The 16,154-nt window shown below is 50.1% G+C and overlaps 2 protein-coding genes across 3 annotated transcripts; both read right to left on the bottom strand.

The window, feature by feature from the left end:
• Positions 1–664: 664 nt before the first annotated feature.
• Positions 665–2,794, bottom strand: LOC125542563 (F-box protein KIB4-like). Its single transcript, XM_048705641.2, has one exon. The coding sequence runs from the start codon at positions 2,458–2,460 to the stop codon at positions 1,060–1,062; it is 1,401 nt and encodes a 466-aa protein (XP_048561598.2). The 5' UTR covers positions 2,461–2,794; the 3' UTR covers positions 665–1,059.
• Positions 2,795–6,970: 4,176 nt separating this feature from the next.
• LOC125542562 (uncharacterized protein At2g39795, mitochondrial) lies at positions 6,971–9,969 on the bottom strand. Of its 2 annotated transcripts, XR_015618039.1 has the most exons (4): positions 9,669–9,969; positions 7,567–7,940; positions 7,188–7,460; positions 6,971–7,120 (listed from the first exon to the last, which is right to left on the bottom strand). XR_015618039.1 is itself a non-coding variant. In XM_087546188.1 (3 exons), the coding sequence occupies exons 1-3, from the start codon at positions 9,912–9,914 to the stop codon at positions 7,301–7,303; spliced, it is 780 nt and encodes a 259-aa protein (XP_087402314.1). In that variant the 5' UTR covers positions 9,915–9,969; the 3' UTR covers positions 7,150–7,300. The 2 variants fall into 2 exon arrangements, 1 of the variants encoding a protein (XP_087402314.1); XM_087546188.1 differs by lacking the exon at positions 6,971–7,120 and having other exon boundaries at positions 7,150–7,460.
• Between the last annotated feature and the right edge of the window lie 6,185 nt (positions 9,970–16,154).

The raw sequence follows: 16,154 nt of genomic DNA, 5'->3' as shown, positions 1-16,154 counted from the left end.
ATAAAGAATCGTTTCAATAGCACATAAGTTGCGTATATTTGTTAATGCAGTTCAGCTTTTTAATCTTGTATCGTACCTATGCTCAGATTGTCGATGGAGAGACCGTCCCCGCTGAGATTGTGGAGGGATATAAGAGGTACTGCAGAATAGCTACATCCTCTCCAGCGACAACAACAGTGTGTCACCTTTGCATATTTGAGGTGGAGCTTCACCCAAATGGGATTGTGCGCACCTCTGATGTGAGAAATTGAAACGAGCATCATTTTACCCCCAAACACATCTCTCCATTTGATTCTGAGCTAACTTTCGTTCGCTTTTGTAGCTGATCGCGCATTACAACAAGCATTGTTCGGTAGTTGTTCGGTGCGGCAGGTTTGGCTGTGCTGCTAAGGTTCCTCCAGGGCGCGACCTACGCTGGCACACCCATATTTGCCACGACTTGCCTGCTGATTGGTGGCTATCATAGAGACCTGGTTGTACTAGGAAACAAAATGTTGGTACCATAAATGATATGAATTGTTGTATAAACTTGTAAATCGTGTGGGTTTATATGCTTATGGTTCTGAAACCACAACCAGATCCTTGTGGTTCATTCATGAACAACAGTGGAAAATATTATTGGGGAACAATATTTCCTTGTGTGCAATGATACAACAAAGAGAGCTCTTATATTTTATTTTTATTTCTGTAGGAAACAACACTGTTATATTGCTGTAACAACGCCGAACTAGCATATATTTATTTTATCTCTCGCAATAAACTATGTAGAAAATATGTACAATATTTGAGCAAACTATTTGAAACATAAAAACTATCAGATTGTTGTAACTACAAGATGATTCCGTCTTCTCCATGGTTTTCTGAAAACACCTGCATATATTATCTCTGATTACCCACACCAGCAGCGTCATCAAAAGACTGAGCAGAAAAGGATGTTGATGTTGAGCACTCCCTCGGCCGGCCATTTTTGCAGCATAGACAGGACCTCTCTCTCGAGACTCGAGTAGTGCCGCCTTGCTACACTGCACGTTATGTTAATTGTGACTGTAGCAGTTCACTTCACAGTTGTTGGCTCATTATCGCGTTGATCTTTCTAAGATCAGGAGTAATCCACATTGGAGCTGGACAGTTGGACCAAAGCTGAGGAGATACAAGCTCCTCCCTGCTGTTATCATCCAATTTAAGCATTCCCATATCACGATGACTGTTCTTATGTCCCAGTGTCCATAGAAAATTATCGTCGGTAAAATAGGAACGATTTGCCTTGAGTGCGGGATATTCATCAGCAGTGAGGCAGAGCGATAGATTATGACCAAGAAATAACACATGGTCACGCAGGCAATGGATCACCTTAATTTCGCTCCAAAGAGCATCAATCTCAAATATTTGAATCTCCTTAGTGTTCCAGTATTCAGATGCACCAGGCTCAGGTTCTAAATCATGCTCACCAACTATTCTATACACAAGTAGCAGACTGCCCCATGGAGCTTGAACAATGTACCTGGTATCGCAATCATAATGCTCGGGTACCCTTATAACCGTCTTCACAGTGACCACAGGGCCACTAAGATCGAATGCGTGGAATTCTCCTTTTACATTCACTGTATACAATATGCCATCCTTATAAGTGCAGTCATCATAGAGATAATCAGGCGGTAGCCAGGTCCACTTATCATCCCCTGCCTTTGCAAATGAGAGCTGAGCTTGTGGATTGTGGATGAGCACCACAATGTAGCCTCCTGAGGATGTATCAGGAAATACAAACGCCTTCCAATAGAGTCTACCCCTCAGCTCGGCAAGAGCAAAGATGGTTGGATTGCGGCTATTGCACGCTCCAGTGTGCCATGACATCTCATACTCGCAGACATCACCATACTCATCAAATATGGGCTTCACATGCTCAATGGTGGTCACTGAAGGAAGAGCAATCTGTTCACAGGTGATTGGATTCAGAAGGTGCATCTCAGACCTCTCGTCGACGGTAACAAGCCAGCCATGTGAGGACCCAATCAAATACCTGCTGCGGATAGGTGGCTGCGGCAGAGATAACTTGTAGGACCTCTTCTCGGCGAGGCTGTAGAGGGACAAAACATCATAAGGATCAGATTCAGAGGTGTAAACCAGGCAAGGCGTCTGACCCTTCTTGTACTTCCCAAGAGTGCGTAGCTCGGCGTATGCGGAGTGCCAGGATGAACAGACCGAGCCAGCGCGCACGAGGTCAGGGATCTCGAGAACGGCAAAGATAACCATCAAGATGTCCTGCGGCAGCTCCGGCAATGTGGCCGCCATCTTGGTCTCTGACAGTGCCACATGAACATGTTCATCTTTGCAGAATTTCTTGAGTGGAGGGAAGCCTAGCAGCCTGGGCAAAAGTCTGAAGACTAGAGAGCACAACTTGTGCCGGTACATAGCTAGGTCTTGCAAACTGATTATCCTGGCTACTATGCTACAGGTCTCCATGGCTTAAAGCAGAGCAGAGCCTCTGTTGGAAAGTCGCAGTCTTGATGAGAGAACAGGCAGGTCCTGCCAATACATATAGATCGCCGGCCGAGGCCTCACCCCGACTCCGAGGAGGTGAAGCAAATCCGAATCCAGACTGGAACAGGAATCGCTGTGTTGATTGGTGAAGGAATTTCGGATCCGGACCCAAGGAGAGAATGGTAGCTAGAGCCTAGGCGCCGCTCGTGGCGGTCCGAGGTCGCCGGAGTGGACGCGCCCGTGCTCGCTGGAGTCACCGCACCGCCGCTCGATTGGCTGACCTGCACTAGTTGCGGCGCCGCCCGTGGTGCTCCTCTTATCCCTCTGGATGAACTGAACGAGCAGGGGATTTTGATCTTCAATCGACCCATGGACAGGTAGAGAGAAATTGCCAATATGCCACAGGGGTAAATGGGTAATTTCACCATATTTTCGGCGCAAAAAGTTCCTACCCCTCTGTAAACAAATATAAGAGCGTTTAGATAAGTACTTTAGTGATCTAAACGCTCTTATAAAAGTTTACAGAAGGAATATAAAACACGAAATAGATAGCCAAATGATCAATATTTTTTGGCCGACCCTACGCGTCACTTCGATGAGCCGAGGAGGAACCAAGAACACGGTTAGCTTGAAGAAGGAGGAGCCGAGGACAGGGCCGGTCCTGAGATTTCTAAGGCCCGGGGCGAGACTAGAACCGGGGGCCCTTGTTATAAACAACAACATAATATTTAATATATGTATATGATAAAATTTTTAGTAAAACAAGTGCATCCAAAATCAAATAATTATAGTTAACTTAAAAAAAATTATTCTAACTTCCCTAGATTCAATAACATTAATTAAGGTATGGTATCAATCCCATTCAATAATTTTTCTAAACTTACAAACCTCACATTTTTGTTTTTCATCACTATATAGCTATTTAAAAGATGTATATGCTTTTTACAGTATGACAACAATGATCACAGAAGGTTGCATACCTCAGCCACCATCAACACATCCAGCGCCTTCTTATACATGTCCTTGATAAAAAATATTGTTCTGTGATGAAGCATTAGAACCATTTTCTAAGCCCTATAGATAACACAGATAGTGAGTTAATGTCATAAACTATACGAGAAAACTGTTGAACAGAAGATTCAATATATTTCTTGCTATCATCTCCAAATCCAGAAAGCATTATTTTCTGTCAACTTTGATCCTGAAGATATAAGTTGAAATATTCTACAAAGAAGGAACCGTCTGAATGTCTTTGAGATAGCGCTTTTCCAGCATCACCACAAAATCATAAAATCGATCATCGAGTTAATTAATTAAACATACAAATTCATATAGAATTTGACGGAACTTCGTGGTTAATCCTGCTTTAGTAGACAACATCCTATACTCCTATTTTTTTCCTAAATCGAACAGTAGCATCATGGCTCCTAATTTTCAAATGCCAAATAAAAATCTCGCTCACAGCGACTATAAACTTTCCCGTCGCGAGCAAGGAAGGGCACATGATTCTATCAAGAATTCATACAAGCGCACATGATTCTATCAAGAATTCAAGAGCGAAGCGATCCTTACCGGAACCTGATGACGAGCCTGCCGGTGTGCTCCTTCCCCTTCGCGGCCGCCATGGGCGATATCCTGATGACGGCGATGGCGTTGCCGCGATTGGCGACTAAGAGCATCTCCAGCCGTTGGCCCCCCAAAGGGCGCCTAAAATCGCCGTCTGGGGGTGAGCCGGCGCAAAAATTGGGCCTGGGGTGAGTTGGTCCCCAGCCGCCGGCCCCAGAGCCGCCCCCAGGCGCGTTTAAAAATAAAATTTGTATAGCAAATTTCGGCACAGTTCGGCGAAGTTCGGCGAAACACGATAAATTTCGGCAAACTTGGGCATATATTAGACATGTTCGCCGGTTTTTATTACATAGCAAAATAGATAACTAAACTAAAAGAGAAACTGGCTGAACGCCGAGTAGTCGCCATCGTCGCCGCCGTCGTCGGACTTCTCCTCCTTGACGCGGCCGTCCCTGGTGGACCCCTGACCGGCGTCGCCAACGCGGGCTGGTGGCGGTGACGCGTCGTCGCTGTCGCTGTCGCAGATGACGACGACCCCGCCTTCATCGCGGCCGCGTCGGCGCTCCGCGAAGCGGCGCAGGGCGGCGCACTGGCGCTCCTTCGCCTTCTCCAAGCGCTCCTTCTCCATCGCCATGGAGTCCCTGCGCGCCCATTCCAGGGCCGCGTCGTCGTTGTCGAGCTCCGTCTTCACCGGCGCGGCCGGCTCCTTCTTCACTGGCGCGAGCCCCGGCTCCGTCTTTGGCTTGACGAAGCGCGGAGGAGGAGCCGACGAGGAGGCGCGCCGGCGGCCCTCGTTGATGACGATGCCGGCGCTGCGAGTGCGCCGGCCGAGCGGCGTCTCCGCCGCGGGCTCGGCCTTGACGCCGAGCAGGGCCGGAGCACCGGAGGAGTGCGAGGAAGATCGCGAGGAGGAAGAAGAGGAGGAGGACCCGAACCTCCTTGGCGCCCATGGCCCGGCGCGTCGGTGGTGCGCCGGGGCGGCCACCCTCGCCGGGTACGCCAACGGCGGGTCGTTGCCGCCCTCGAGGTACGTCAGCACGCCCTCAAGTGTGCGGCCGGGGATGCCCCACCACAGGTGGTGCCCCTCGCTGTTCTTCTGGTCGCCGACCACCGGCGCGTCGTTGGTGGACGCCAACCGCTGCCGCTGGCGGCGCTCGAAGTATGCCGCCCAAGCCGCGTGGTTGTCGGCGGCGTATTGGGGGAGGGAGAGCTGGGCGTCGGTGAGGGAGGCGCGGACGACCTCGACCTCCTCGGTGAAGTAATTTGGCTTGGCCACGGCGTCGGGCAACGGGGGAACGGGCACTCCCCCGTCGCTGAGCCTCCACCCCGTAGACCCGGCGGGCATGTCCGGCGGCGCCGGGATATTCGCCTGGAACAGGAGCCAGGACTTCTGTTCGCGCAGCGAACGGCGACCGAAGCCGTTGGCCGCCGCCTCGTCTCCGGGGAAACGCTCTGCCATGGCGACGGGCTCGGGAGAGGTAGAGAGGGAGAGGGAGGGGCTGGGCGGCGGCGCTCGGGAGAGGTAGAGGGAGGGGCTGGGCGGCAGCGAGGGGCGGGGCTGGTGTGGGCACAGGCGAGTGAGGCCACCGGCTATATAGCCGCGCCATGCCCGTGTGAACGCGTGCGAGGGAGGGGAGGCGTCGGCGCGCCGTCCTGTGACGCGCCGCCCGTGAGGAATCAGGCAAGGCTGACCGGCGGCAGCCTTGCCATTGATTCCCCGCGGGAACCGAGGCCGTTGGGGAAGACGAGGCGCCGTGTCGCTGACGCGGCTGGCCCGTGGCTTTTTCGCGTCAAAACAGCTCGCCCCGGCGCCCCCCAGCGCGCCGGGTTTGGCCTGGATCCGCCGGCGCTGTTTTCGGCCCAGGTCGGCCAAAATCAAGCTTCTGGGGGCGCGACTGGGCCTTTTTTTACGTCAGCGCGAGAAAATTGCCTGGGGAGGCCTTCCTGAGGGCGCGGGCTGGAGATGCTCTAAATTTTCATGTTAACTGTAGGCATCCACGATGGGAAAAGGGGAACGTGGGCGTTGTGCGCTAGTCGGGGGCCGATGGTCATGCTGCCCACGAGCTGGGCCAGGCCCAGTATCTCACGGTGGATGATGTCGTGTGGATGTACGCTACTAGGGCCCCTGTGATTCATTCTCAAACAAAATTACTAGGGGTCTGCGATTGTGCAAGGAAGAAAATACGATGAAGATACTCGTGTGATCGTCGTCCGCTACCTCCTGCTGCGTGCGATTTCCCTGAAAAAAATCTGCTGCGAGGGACGGCGTTGTCACCGTGTAGCTAGGTAATCTCACATGTGTACATGGCCGGAGGGGCCCCCTAGATTTGCGGGGCCCGGGGCAACCGCCACCCTGGCCGAGGAGGAAGCAGTGAAGGGTACCATAAGCTGCTGTAGTAGGGGACAAATGTTAGGAGAGAGTTGTGCAGTGAAGAGCAAAGCAGAAGCCACTGTAGATACCAATAACGTCTGTCAACACATGAAATAGCGGCTTTCCATCTTGCCTTTGTTTCGGCGGTGCTTCTTCGTGTTGCTGGAAGGTGTGTTAAGGATGGTGTGTCTTCGAATCTGGTTTTCTGGGCCCGGCCTTTTCTTTAATAAGTTTGTCTCAACGGCATTGTTCTGCCGAACGGATAACATGGTAGTGCGTCTTTATCCTTTTGCTCTGGTTCTCATGGCCAAAGGTTGGCCAGCCTCAACCTCTTCAGGGAGCATGCAAGGTTTGTATTCCTCGACTCCGTCTGACCGGACATCGGCTGTTCTACATGCACTCCCTAATATTTTCTTCTTCGTGACGATGAACTTGCTCAGAAGTGCAGGCACTACCTTGTTCGCCTCGACAGCCTAGCTGGAGCCTACACATTTATTTACACTACTTCACCTCAATTCAGTGAAACACTACGTCAGATAAGATCATAGGCAGGCAGGCAGGCAAACATTAAGCATATGCTTCAAACTTCACCCAGACGAAACACCGTTGAAACCTTCACGCATACAGAGCATAATTATTTTTTTCAGAAAAGAATAGCACACTACCGAACGAAGTATTCTATCTGAAGCCCTACCCAAGGTTTTCCACCGGTCGTTTCCACGCTGCCAAAAAAGCAATCTAAAACACGATGGTAAGCATACACATCGTCATCATATACTAAACACGGAGCAGTTTTGAGTTCCGAAGCCCGAAGGTCTCAGAACAGGATGTGCAAAGCACATTGGCTCGTCTTTATGCTAGGGATCATAACTTGCAATCTCTAGATTACTGCTTGACGAAATCCTTGAGCTTGTTGAGCCAAAACAGGTACTCCCGGCTGTCCTTGTTGATCATGTACTCATGCAGGAAGTTTGTCGTCATGGGCGTGATCCCGCGCAGCTCCAGGTACTTGTGGAATGCCCTCTGCAGGTTCTCGTCCAGGTCACTGCACGTCACAAAGACCAAGCATACAACATCAGCAAGCAGCGACGGATAAGCGCATTCAGTTACCCAAGAAATTAAAATGGCCAAGCTATGGTTTGTGTTCTTACTTGAAGTCAGGACCCTCGTATGCAATGTAGTCCTCTTCCAATTTCTCAGAGGGCTGCTTTACAGACAAGGTATCGATGAGGATCTCATCAGGATAGGCGGTGCAGGTGAACTCGAGGCTTGGGCCGTCGCTCTTGGTGATGGTGACTGTGAGGGGAAGGCTGGATTTCGGGGGCTTCTCGCCGTCATCCTGATCATCGTCTTTCTCCTTGTCATCCTCGTCCTGGTCATGCTCCGGCTCGTCTCCAGTGACTAGGTTGGGCATGGAAACCAGAACCTCGATCTTCTCACCCTGGTAAGTTCTTGTAAGAGTGATGTCATTAAGCCCCTTGTTGTCGGTGATTTTGAAGGGGAAGCTATCTGGGATCTCCTCAACCTGCTTAACATGGAAAGGATGAGGATCAGAATACCAACCCAACACTGATAAAATGAACAGCAAACTTGTTCACACTAGACCTGAAAGTTAAAAAGTGCCGCTGTAAGACAAATAGGGTAATTCAATTCTTTTCCAACCCTCATGTTTTCTCTCCCGAAATGCTAATTATGGATTTTACATACCAAGCCAGAACAAATTTGCTTTAATTCCTACACCTTTGAGAAGGCCTTGAAGATTACAACCATGATAACTCAACTCTTCTCCAACACTCATGTTTCCCCTCAAAAAATGCCAATTCATGGATTAGATGCCGAGCCAGAACAAATTGCTTGAATTCCTACACCTTCCAGAAGGCCTGGAAGATTACACTGCTGAACCGTGATAACTCAACTCTTTTCCAACACTCATGCTTTCCCTCTAAAAATGCCAATTCATGGATTAGATGCCAAGCCAGAACAAATTACTTGAATTCCTAAACCTTCTAAAAGGCCTGGAAGATTATATTGCTGAATCATAATAACTCTACGTAGCAGACAAAACCATTGCATTTCACACGCCATCAGAACTTCTACCTTCTGTCCTACTACATCCAAAGACCCCAGCTAGGTTTCTCAAGCATGAGTTAAGGTATGAGTAAATCATTACAATATTGAGTCAGTATGTTAGCAACTACTACTTTCTGTTCGGGTTCGATCTCACTCCAGCCGGCTAGAAATACTCGAGCATGACTGCAAAAGCATATATGCTTTTATGTTGCAACCTCAGACTCAACATTCAACACTAAGTTGAAAAAAAAACATGAAGCAATATGATATAATATAAATAAATGCACCCAATAAAAAAGTACCCATCAATGAGCCTTGTCAAAATGGATTGTTTGACGCATAAAACCCAACTCAGTGCATAAGCAAGCAGTGTCCCTTGCCATCATAGAAAAAAGACAGAACCATACAAAGAATTGAACAGTTTATCATAACAGCGGAACACTGATGGTCTGGTATGGCAAGCATGCAAGCTGTAAAGTGACAACACTATAACTGTGAAAAGAGCAGAGTCCAGCCAAACATATCACACAAATTCCACTGAAATATAACCTAAGCCACACAAAACAAGTAATGAAACCTCCACCAAGAACAGAGCCATACTATAGCAGCAAGACTGTAGTAAGAAAGAACCAATTTGCAAGTCCAAAATTACTCATGGTACAAGGCGCATGCAAATCCTTGTGCAAGAAGTGTAGATTACAAAAACTAGACACTCATCACTATAGTAGTATACAGCAACTGCAGAATCACCAACACTGAAAGTCAAATCCGTGGCGCCATGAAAAGAAGTTCACATGGACAGCAAGGAACTGACACAAAACGAGCATAAGCCTAATTTAGCGAAGAAAACCCTCGGGTCGTACTACCAGAGACTACTCTGAAAGTCGAACTGCACCTATCAATTGCAGCAGGAAGATGCGAGCATGGCCAGAGTAACGAAATTCCTAAATTACATAAGAAAAATCCCTCACTTTTGAATGTGGGGTATCAATAACTATCGCCATTTCCAATCCTACCGCCGCAGGCTAACACTAATCGAAATCTAAACTGCCTCACGGCGACAGATTACCCAATTAATTCCCTCCGGGAACATCAGACCACTCGGGCGGCAAGCCAACGACAGATCTAAATTAGCAGCAGCAGCACTAAAGGTTTCGGGGAGCGGGACGGCGGACGAACGAACCCGGTCGTGGTCGTCGCAGTCCTCGGCGAACTTGATCTCGGCCTTGACGATGCGGAGGAGCTCGTCGTCGGAGCTCGGCTTGAGCGCGGTCGCCGAGGAGAAGGGCATCGGCCGGGCCGCGGCGGCGGCCAGGGGGCGGAGAAGGGCCGCGCCACGGGAGGCCGCGCCGCGGGAGGCGGAGGCGGAGGCGCGGATGAGGGGAATCGAGGAGGAGGCCGCGCGGCGGGCGGCGGCGAAGAGGGCCATGGCGGCGGCGGTGGAGAGGGTTTAGGGTTTTCGTGGTCGAGGGGTTTGGGGTTGTGGGGAATGGAGGTGGGACAGGGTTTATAGGCCACTCGACTCTTACCAAGGAAAAAAAACTGTCCAAACCTTCACGATCTCGAAGATGCTAACTCTACAAACTGGGCCTGTTCAGACTCTCAACTCCACAAACTTCTCGTTTGAAGTTGACCCGAACGCTTTAGCTTCTAAAAGTTAAATTCCCGAAGCTAGATGAGCCGATAGTGCAAATTTGTGAAGCAAAGGAAACCCAGCTCCACGTTTTGAAGAATCTGGAGTTCCCCTTATTTACAAACAGATTGCCACCGCTAAGGAAAACGATTCGCTCGCTCAAACAGACACGCACGAACCGCTCGGTCATATCCCCCCCTCGCGTCCTCCCTCTGGAAACCCTCAGCGCCGCCGCCCCGCCGCCACGCCCGCCCCCTCGGTCGCCGGCCGGATTCTCTCCACCGACTCCAGATCCGGCCGTCCCAGCTAGTTCCTCACCGATTCCCGTCCTCACAGCCGCGAATACCGCCGTCAGCGAGGAACAACGCCGTGGGGGAAGGAGGAGCTCGCCCCCACGCCATTGACGCCAGCGAGGAGCAGCGCCGGTGGGGGAAGGAGGAGCTCAGCGAGGAGCAGCGCTGGTGAGCAAGGAGGAGCATCCCGACGACCAAACCCCGTCGCCCAAAGCGCAATGTGAGCTCCTCTGTCTTCTTTCCTATGGTGTACTGTATGTACTGTTCATGTAAAGTGCAAAAAGATTCAGATATGTGTCCAGCTTCAAAGTTCAGATATTACATGAGGCGGCATTGTTGCTGTTATTACATGCTGAAATTTTTTAGCTGCTGTATTTGTTGTTATTGCACGCTGAATTCCCGCTGAATGGTTAAGGGGCACTGCTAAGGATAGACTACCGATCCTAGCAGTATATCAGACCAGATAATTTTCTTCCATCAGAATTGTTTCTTTTTAACATAACAAAAATATGTGTCCTTCCATGTAACATAATTTTGCATCTAAGAATTTGTTTCCATATCAAAACTTCGAGTCCTACATATATTTTCTATCAAGTTTCCAACACTAGAAAACTTTGCTTCCATCCAATGTTATGTGACAGCACAATGCAGGTACCAACGCCATGCAGACAAGGTCTCAAGGCCCTGGCAATTACTCTACCACTTTGGCGGAAATCCAGAGTAACCAAAGCTCAAGTTGCTTTGTTCGAAAAGAAGTGAAGCACAACAACAATGGGCAACATGCGTACCAGGTAAACAGATGGATTCCTTCCGTGTGACGACGGCGGATTCAAAGAAGTGGGATTTTTGGTTCACTCCTACCTCCCTTCGTTGCCGTGGAGAGGATCATCCTAGCGTCTGCGCGTGCTCCCCTCCCACATTCCTTGCATCCCTAGCACGGAGCAGCCGGCGGCGAGGGGCTGTAGAGGAGCACGTGGAGCCAAGGTTGGGGGCACACGCTGTGGAGGACCGCAAAATTGCCGTTGTATAGACATGAACTAGCTATCGCCATTGCTCTTAGTTGGGGAAGTAATCATGTTCATGTCTTTAGATGTGAGACCATTTTGATTTGCAAACTTATGCAAATGAAACTCCTTTGCTACAGGAACTTTTGTTGTATGACATATAACAAAACTAGTTATTTGTCATTATTATGACTTGTCTTAACTCGAAATATTTGTGGCAAGTTCAAAAATACGTTTCGGCTATATTTGGAACACTACTTTACTACAGAAATGTTCTCTGTACACCACTCTTTTCAGCCAGAACTCGCATAATTTACCTCCGGTGAAAAAATAAGCCCAACTCATTTCTCTCTTTTCTTTTGCGTGTGTGCACTTGAGCCCAAAATGGGCTGCTTCCAGCCGGCCCAAGGTGGCAAGAAACTGGGCTTCACCGCCCCAGCTGGGCTGCCAGCTCACTCAGGCGCTCGGAGAAGCTATCGAGGCTCCAGAACGGTTTGGTGCACTCCACGTGAAGTGAGAAGTCAGGTTAGAAGCTGGATACGAGAAGTTTTGGAGAAGCTAGCGAGTCTCCGAACAGGCCCGCAGCTCGAGCTTCAAAGGGGTGAAATTTTGAAAAATTAAAAATTCATACTTTCACGTTTCACAAAATTTTGCAAAGAACACACACATATATCTGGATATATAAAGTGCATATGTGTGGAAATTTTATGATAAAATACGTTAAGCGAGAGCTACAAAAATGTATGGCTTTTTAACACACGCACTATTCATTATCAAAGTCCACGATTATTTTTCCTTTGTGCAGCTCGTAATTCAAAGTATTTTTAGGACCGGCCTTGAGTATGTGCAGCCAGTGCGGTTGCAGAAAGACCCCACAGCTCGGGGGCCTAGCTCAGGTCATACATTGTATATGTTGTTATTTAATATGTGGCATAATTAAACAACGCTATTTAATATTCAGCCCGCATGGGCACACTCATCGATGCATCCATATGGCAATGGAAAAAATAATATACGACAAACGCCGTACACCTTCTATTGTGAGACCAGCCCTCACGGTTGACACGTGGCAAAACGAATCTCAAAGCAATTAGGCCATCATGTTGTCTTCTAAGTTTCGCTTTTAATATCATCTTCCCTTCCTAGGGGCCAGTGTACCCTTCGCGCTCCTTATGGCGCCGCCGCTTTAGACATTGTTGCAGCTGATGCTCATCCAATTTGTGGGCAATTTCTCCATAGCCCCTACATAGGGCGCCGCACCCGTTGCTTGAACCTGCTCAGGCCACGGCGGTGCATCAGTGCTGGTCCTCACTTGCAGAGCCACGACAAGGCCGAATGGGTCGTGGCCCACACAACTTTTTGTAGCTTATTCTCTATTTTTTTTACTTCTGGGCCTTGGAACACCAGCCACAGGTTGTTTCCTTCTACTTGGCCCGCTCAGCCCACCCGACAAATGGGCTTTTCAAGCTCCGCCACTGCTCGTCCTGCTGGACACTGAGCGCTAGCTAACAATAGCCGTCTCCATCATGTATGGGAGGAAATTAATGGGTTGCCCGCTAGCTCGCGATATACATGCCCTATTTGACGATAGGTCCCTAGATATTCTATGTTATGATAACATTGTCAGAGTGCACAGGCAATGGAAGTTATTGCAAAGATCTTGTTCGGGAGACCAAAACTTTCCAGAACTTTAACTATAGAATGACCAATCATGTCACTGGCAATTTGATATGTCACTTTTGAATCCTATTATTCTTTTTTATTGGTCTCATTTTTGTCAACTTAATGAACACCCACACTAATGTAGTCTTTCTTAGCCCGACCACTCCAGATATTAGATGTTAAAGAAACATAAAAGATGCACGTAGTATAGTCTTCTTTTATTTTCTAAAGACAGTTGTGCATAACTTTTTCATATCCCTAGATGTAGTTTGTCTAGAAACTAGAACGAATCTAGGATTATGAGTAGTTTGAATATATTCAGTAAAAGTGGGAGTGTCACCAAAATCCAATGGCAAATATTAAGAATCAATTAAACAACAAAGAGCTTCTAGAGCACTTTCAGAATCATAGTCCCAATGACTTACGAACCGTCGAGTTGTAATGGAGCTAGGTCTGTCTCACCGCCATCTCCCCTCCTTCTTCAAGTGGCTCTCATAGTGCCTCTTCCAGTGGCCGATTCCTTTTCCCACCTCCCCGATGAGCTCGTTCTTTCATATTTTGCACATAGCCTTCCACCACATATGCTTCTTCGTCAAACTAATTCCACAGAACGGAGGACTACCGACGAAACCTTTTTGCATCGATGGTGGAGGTAGTGTCGGCTACTTGAATGGGATTGTGTATGAGAAGGTTATGTATAAGAAGGTTGCGAAGGTGGTGGTTGTGGCTCAGGGGGAAAAAGATTGAGGTTGCTCGGTATGTTAGTCTTGAATTCGTGTGCCTCGAAGGTGGTGAACTAGTTGGGATTGAGATCACCCATGAGAAGGGTAGCGAATGATAGATGAGATGTGGTATTTGAGTGTGGGAAATGATAGGGGGTACCCTATTTATAGGAAAAAATCATTAATTTTTAGACCATCTTACCCCTTTTAATTTAAAATTTTAAGTTAAAACGCCAGAATGCAGCTAAAAAGACATAACAACCCTAAAAGGGCCGGCTTATTAGGTCGCATGACGTGTGCATCGCATGTCCGACCCGACACGCCAGCCCCACGCTCCCGCTCGTGTGGCCCCCTCTCTAGCCCGTGTGCTAATCACGTGTCGGGCACGACACCATTGCCCCACCCATTCTAGCCTGCATGATGCACTTATAGCTCAAGTGTCGCGCGCACTTGGCCGTGTCGGATTTCGGGTTCCGGCAGACCCTTGAGGTTCGAACACTGGGGTGCGCGCGGAGATCTCTCCCCTACCGATCTACGTCCGATCCTCTTGTGCGAACTAAGATGAAAATGATGAACAACACAAGAGACACGAGGTTTATACTGGTTTGGGCCACCGTTGTGGTGTAATACCCTACTCCAGTGTGTGGTGTGGTGGATTGCCTCAGTGGCTGATGATGAATAGTACAAGGGAAGAACAGCCTCGCGAGAGGTGTTCTTGAGCTGGTGCGATGAACTGCTAGGGTGAGTTTAGTCGCCTCTTCCTCTCTCTCTGCTAGGGTTCTACCAGATTTCCAGATGTCTGGGTGTCTTGATCTCTCCGGGGTGTCTCCCTCTACTCTGTGGTGGTTAGCTCTATTTATAGAGGCCCTGGGCCTCTTCCCAAAATAATGAGCGGGAAGGGCGCCAACAATTGGCCATTTTGAAGGGAAACATGTAGTACAAGTTATCCTGACAAAAGGTGGTCTTCGACTGCCAAAGGTACTGGTGATGACGCCGTCTTGGGCTCCACGGTGACCTCCGTCATGCCGCTCTGCTGGTCTTGGTCTCGTTGCACCGGAATGTCAACCTTTGCCTGATGCCTTGGCCTGTGCTTGCCCCCTTTGCACCAAAGGGGAAACAAGGACACTGCGCAGGCCGGCGCCCACCTGACGCCCGCCTGGTCTCGATCGTCATGGCTTGCGTCACGGGTTCCTCGCGAGGTACCCCTGCCTTGATCTCTCCGCCTCCTTGCGAGCCTGCCTGATGATGCTTCCTCTGAGGAAGCTTCCTGTCGTCCGCCCCGCGAGGCTTGGCTCCTCACAAGGGTCTTGAGATTGAGCTGATGAAGATGGGCCGCGCTGGTGTAACGCCCCGAGACCGATGTGCCAGGTGTCGTCCAGTTATTCGCTGTTGTTTCCTTGTCATTGCTTGCGTGTCATGCATTGCATATCATGTCATCATGTGCATTTCATTTGCATACGTGCTTGTCTCATGCATCCGAGCATTTTCCCCGTTGTCCGTTTTGTAATCCGGCGCTTCGTTCTTCCCCGGTGGCCAATCCTACCTTTCTCTCGTGTGTGGGGATTAAACATTTCCGGATTGGACCGAGACTTGTCATGCGGCCTTGGTTTACTACCGGTAGACCGCCTGTCAAGTTTCGTATCATTTGGACTTCGTTTGATACTCCAACGGTTAACCGAGGGACCGAAAAGGCCTTGTGTGTGTTGCAGCCCAACACCCTTCCAATTTGGCCCAAAACCCACCTAAACCTCTTCCATCATCTCGGTCGTTCGATCACGATCGCGTGGCCGAAAACTGCACCTCATTTGGACTCTCCTAGCTCCCTCTATGCCTATAAATAGGCACCCCTCAAAAAATCCCGGATCCCCTCTCCCCGAAACCCTAAATCCACACATCGCGCGCGCCGGACACGCCGCGTCGCCGCCCGCGGCCACTGGAAGGGCGACACGTGGCGCCGCCAGCGCCCCAGCCGCCGCGGCCCGCCCAGCCCGCGGGAGGCCCTCCCGGGCCCGCGCCGCCTCCCCGCTCCCTCGCCCCGCCGCCGCCGCCCGGCCGAAGCTCGCCGCCGCCTCCACGCCGCTCGCCGCCGCCCGCCGCCCGGCCGCTCCCCGGCGCCGCCCGCGCCGCCCGCGGTCGCCGGCCGCCGTGCCGCCCCGGTCGCGCCTCGGCCTCGCCTCCTCTCCGCCGTCCCGGCCTCCTCCTCCCGCTCCGGTCACCTCCGACGACGAACTCCGGCGGAGATCCGGCCGCCTCGGGTTGCGTGCCGTGAAACCCTAGATCCAGATCTGGGAGGTTGTTTTTTTTCCCAAGTCCTTGAAATTTCAGTCCATGTGCACATGTTCGCGGCTCCGTAAC

The sequence above is a fragment of the Triticum urartu genome, chromosome 3A, assembly GCF_056163025.1.
Source record: "Triticum urartu cultivar PI428250 chromosome 3A, HENAU_Tu73, whole genome shotgun sequence".
Classification (NCBI taxonomy): domain Eukaryota; kingdom Viridiplantae; phylum Streptophyta; class Magnoliopsida; order Poales; family Poaceae; genus Triticum; species Triticum urartu.
The sequence above is the reverse complement of the archived record's forward strand: the minus strand, read 5'-3'. Positions and strand labels throughout refer to the sequence as shown.

What these genes read in the sequence shown, in the direction of transcription:
- LOC125542563 (XM_048705641.2), bottom strand. Translation starts at nt 2,460, where the DNA reads ATGGAGACCTGTAGCATAGTAGCCAGGATAATCAGTTTGCAAGACCTA.
- LOC125542562 (XM_087546188.1), bottom strand. Translation starts at nt 9,914, where the DNA reads ATGGCCCTCTTCGCCGCCGCCCGCCGCGCGGCCTCCTCCTCGATTCCC. An exon ending in ACTGCGACGACCACGACCGG is followed by an intron (nt 7,941 to 9,668) that starts GTTCGTTCGTCC and finishes CATGTTAAGCAG; the next exon opens with GTTGAGGAGATCCCAGATAG. An exon ending in TACGAGGGTCCTGACTTCAA is followed by an intron (nt 7,461 to 7,566) that starts GTAAGAACACAA and finishes TGTGACGTGCAG; the next exon opens with TGACCTGGACGAGAACCTGC.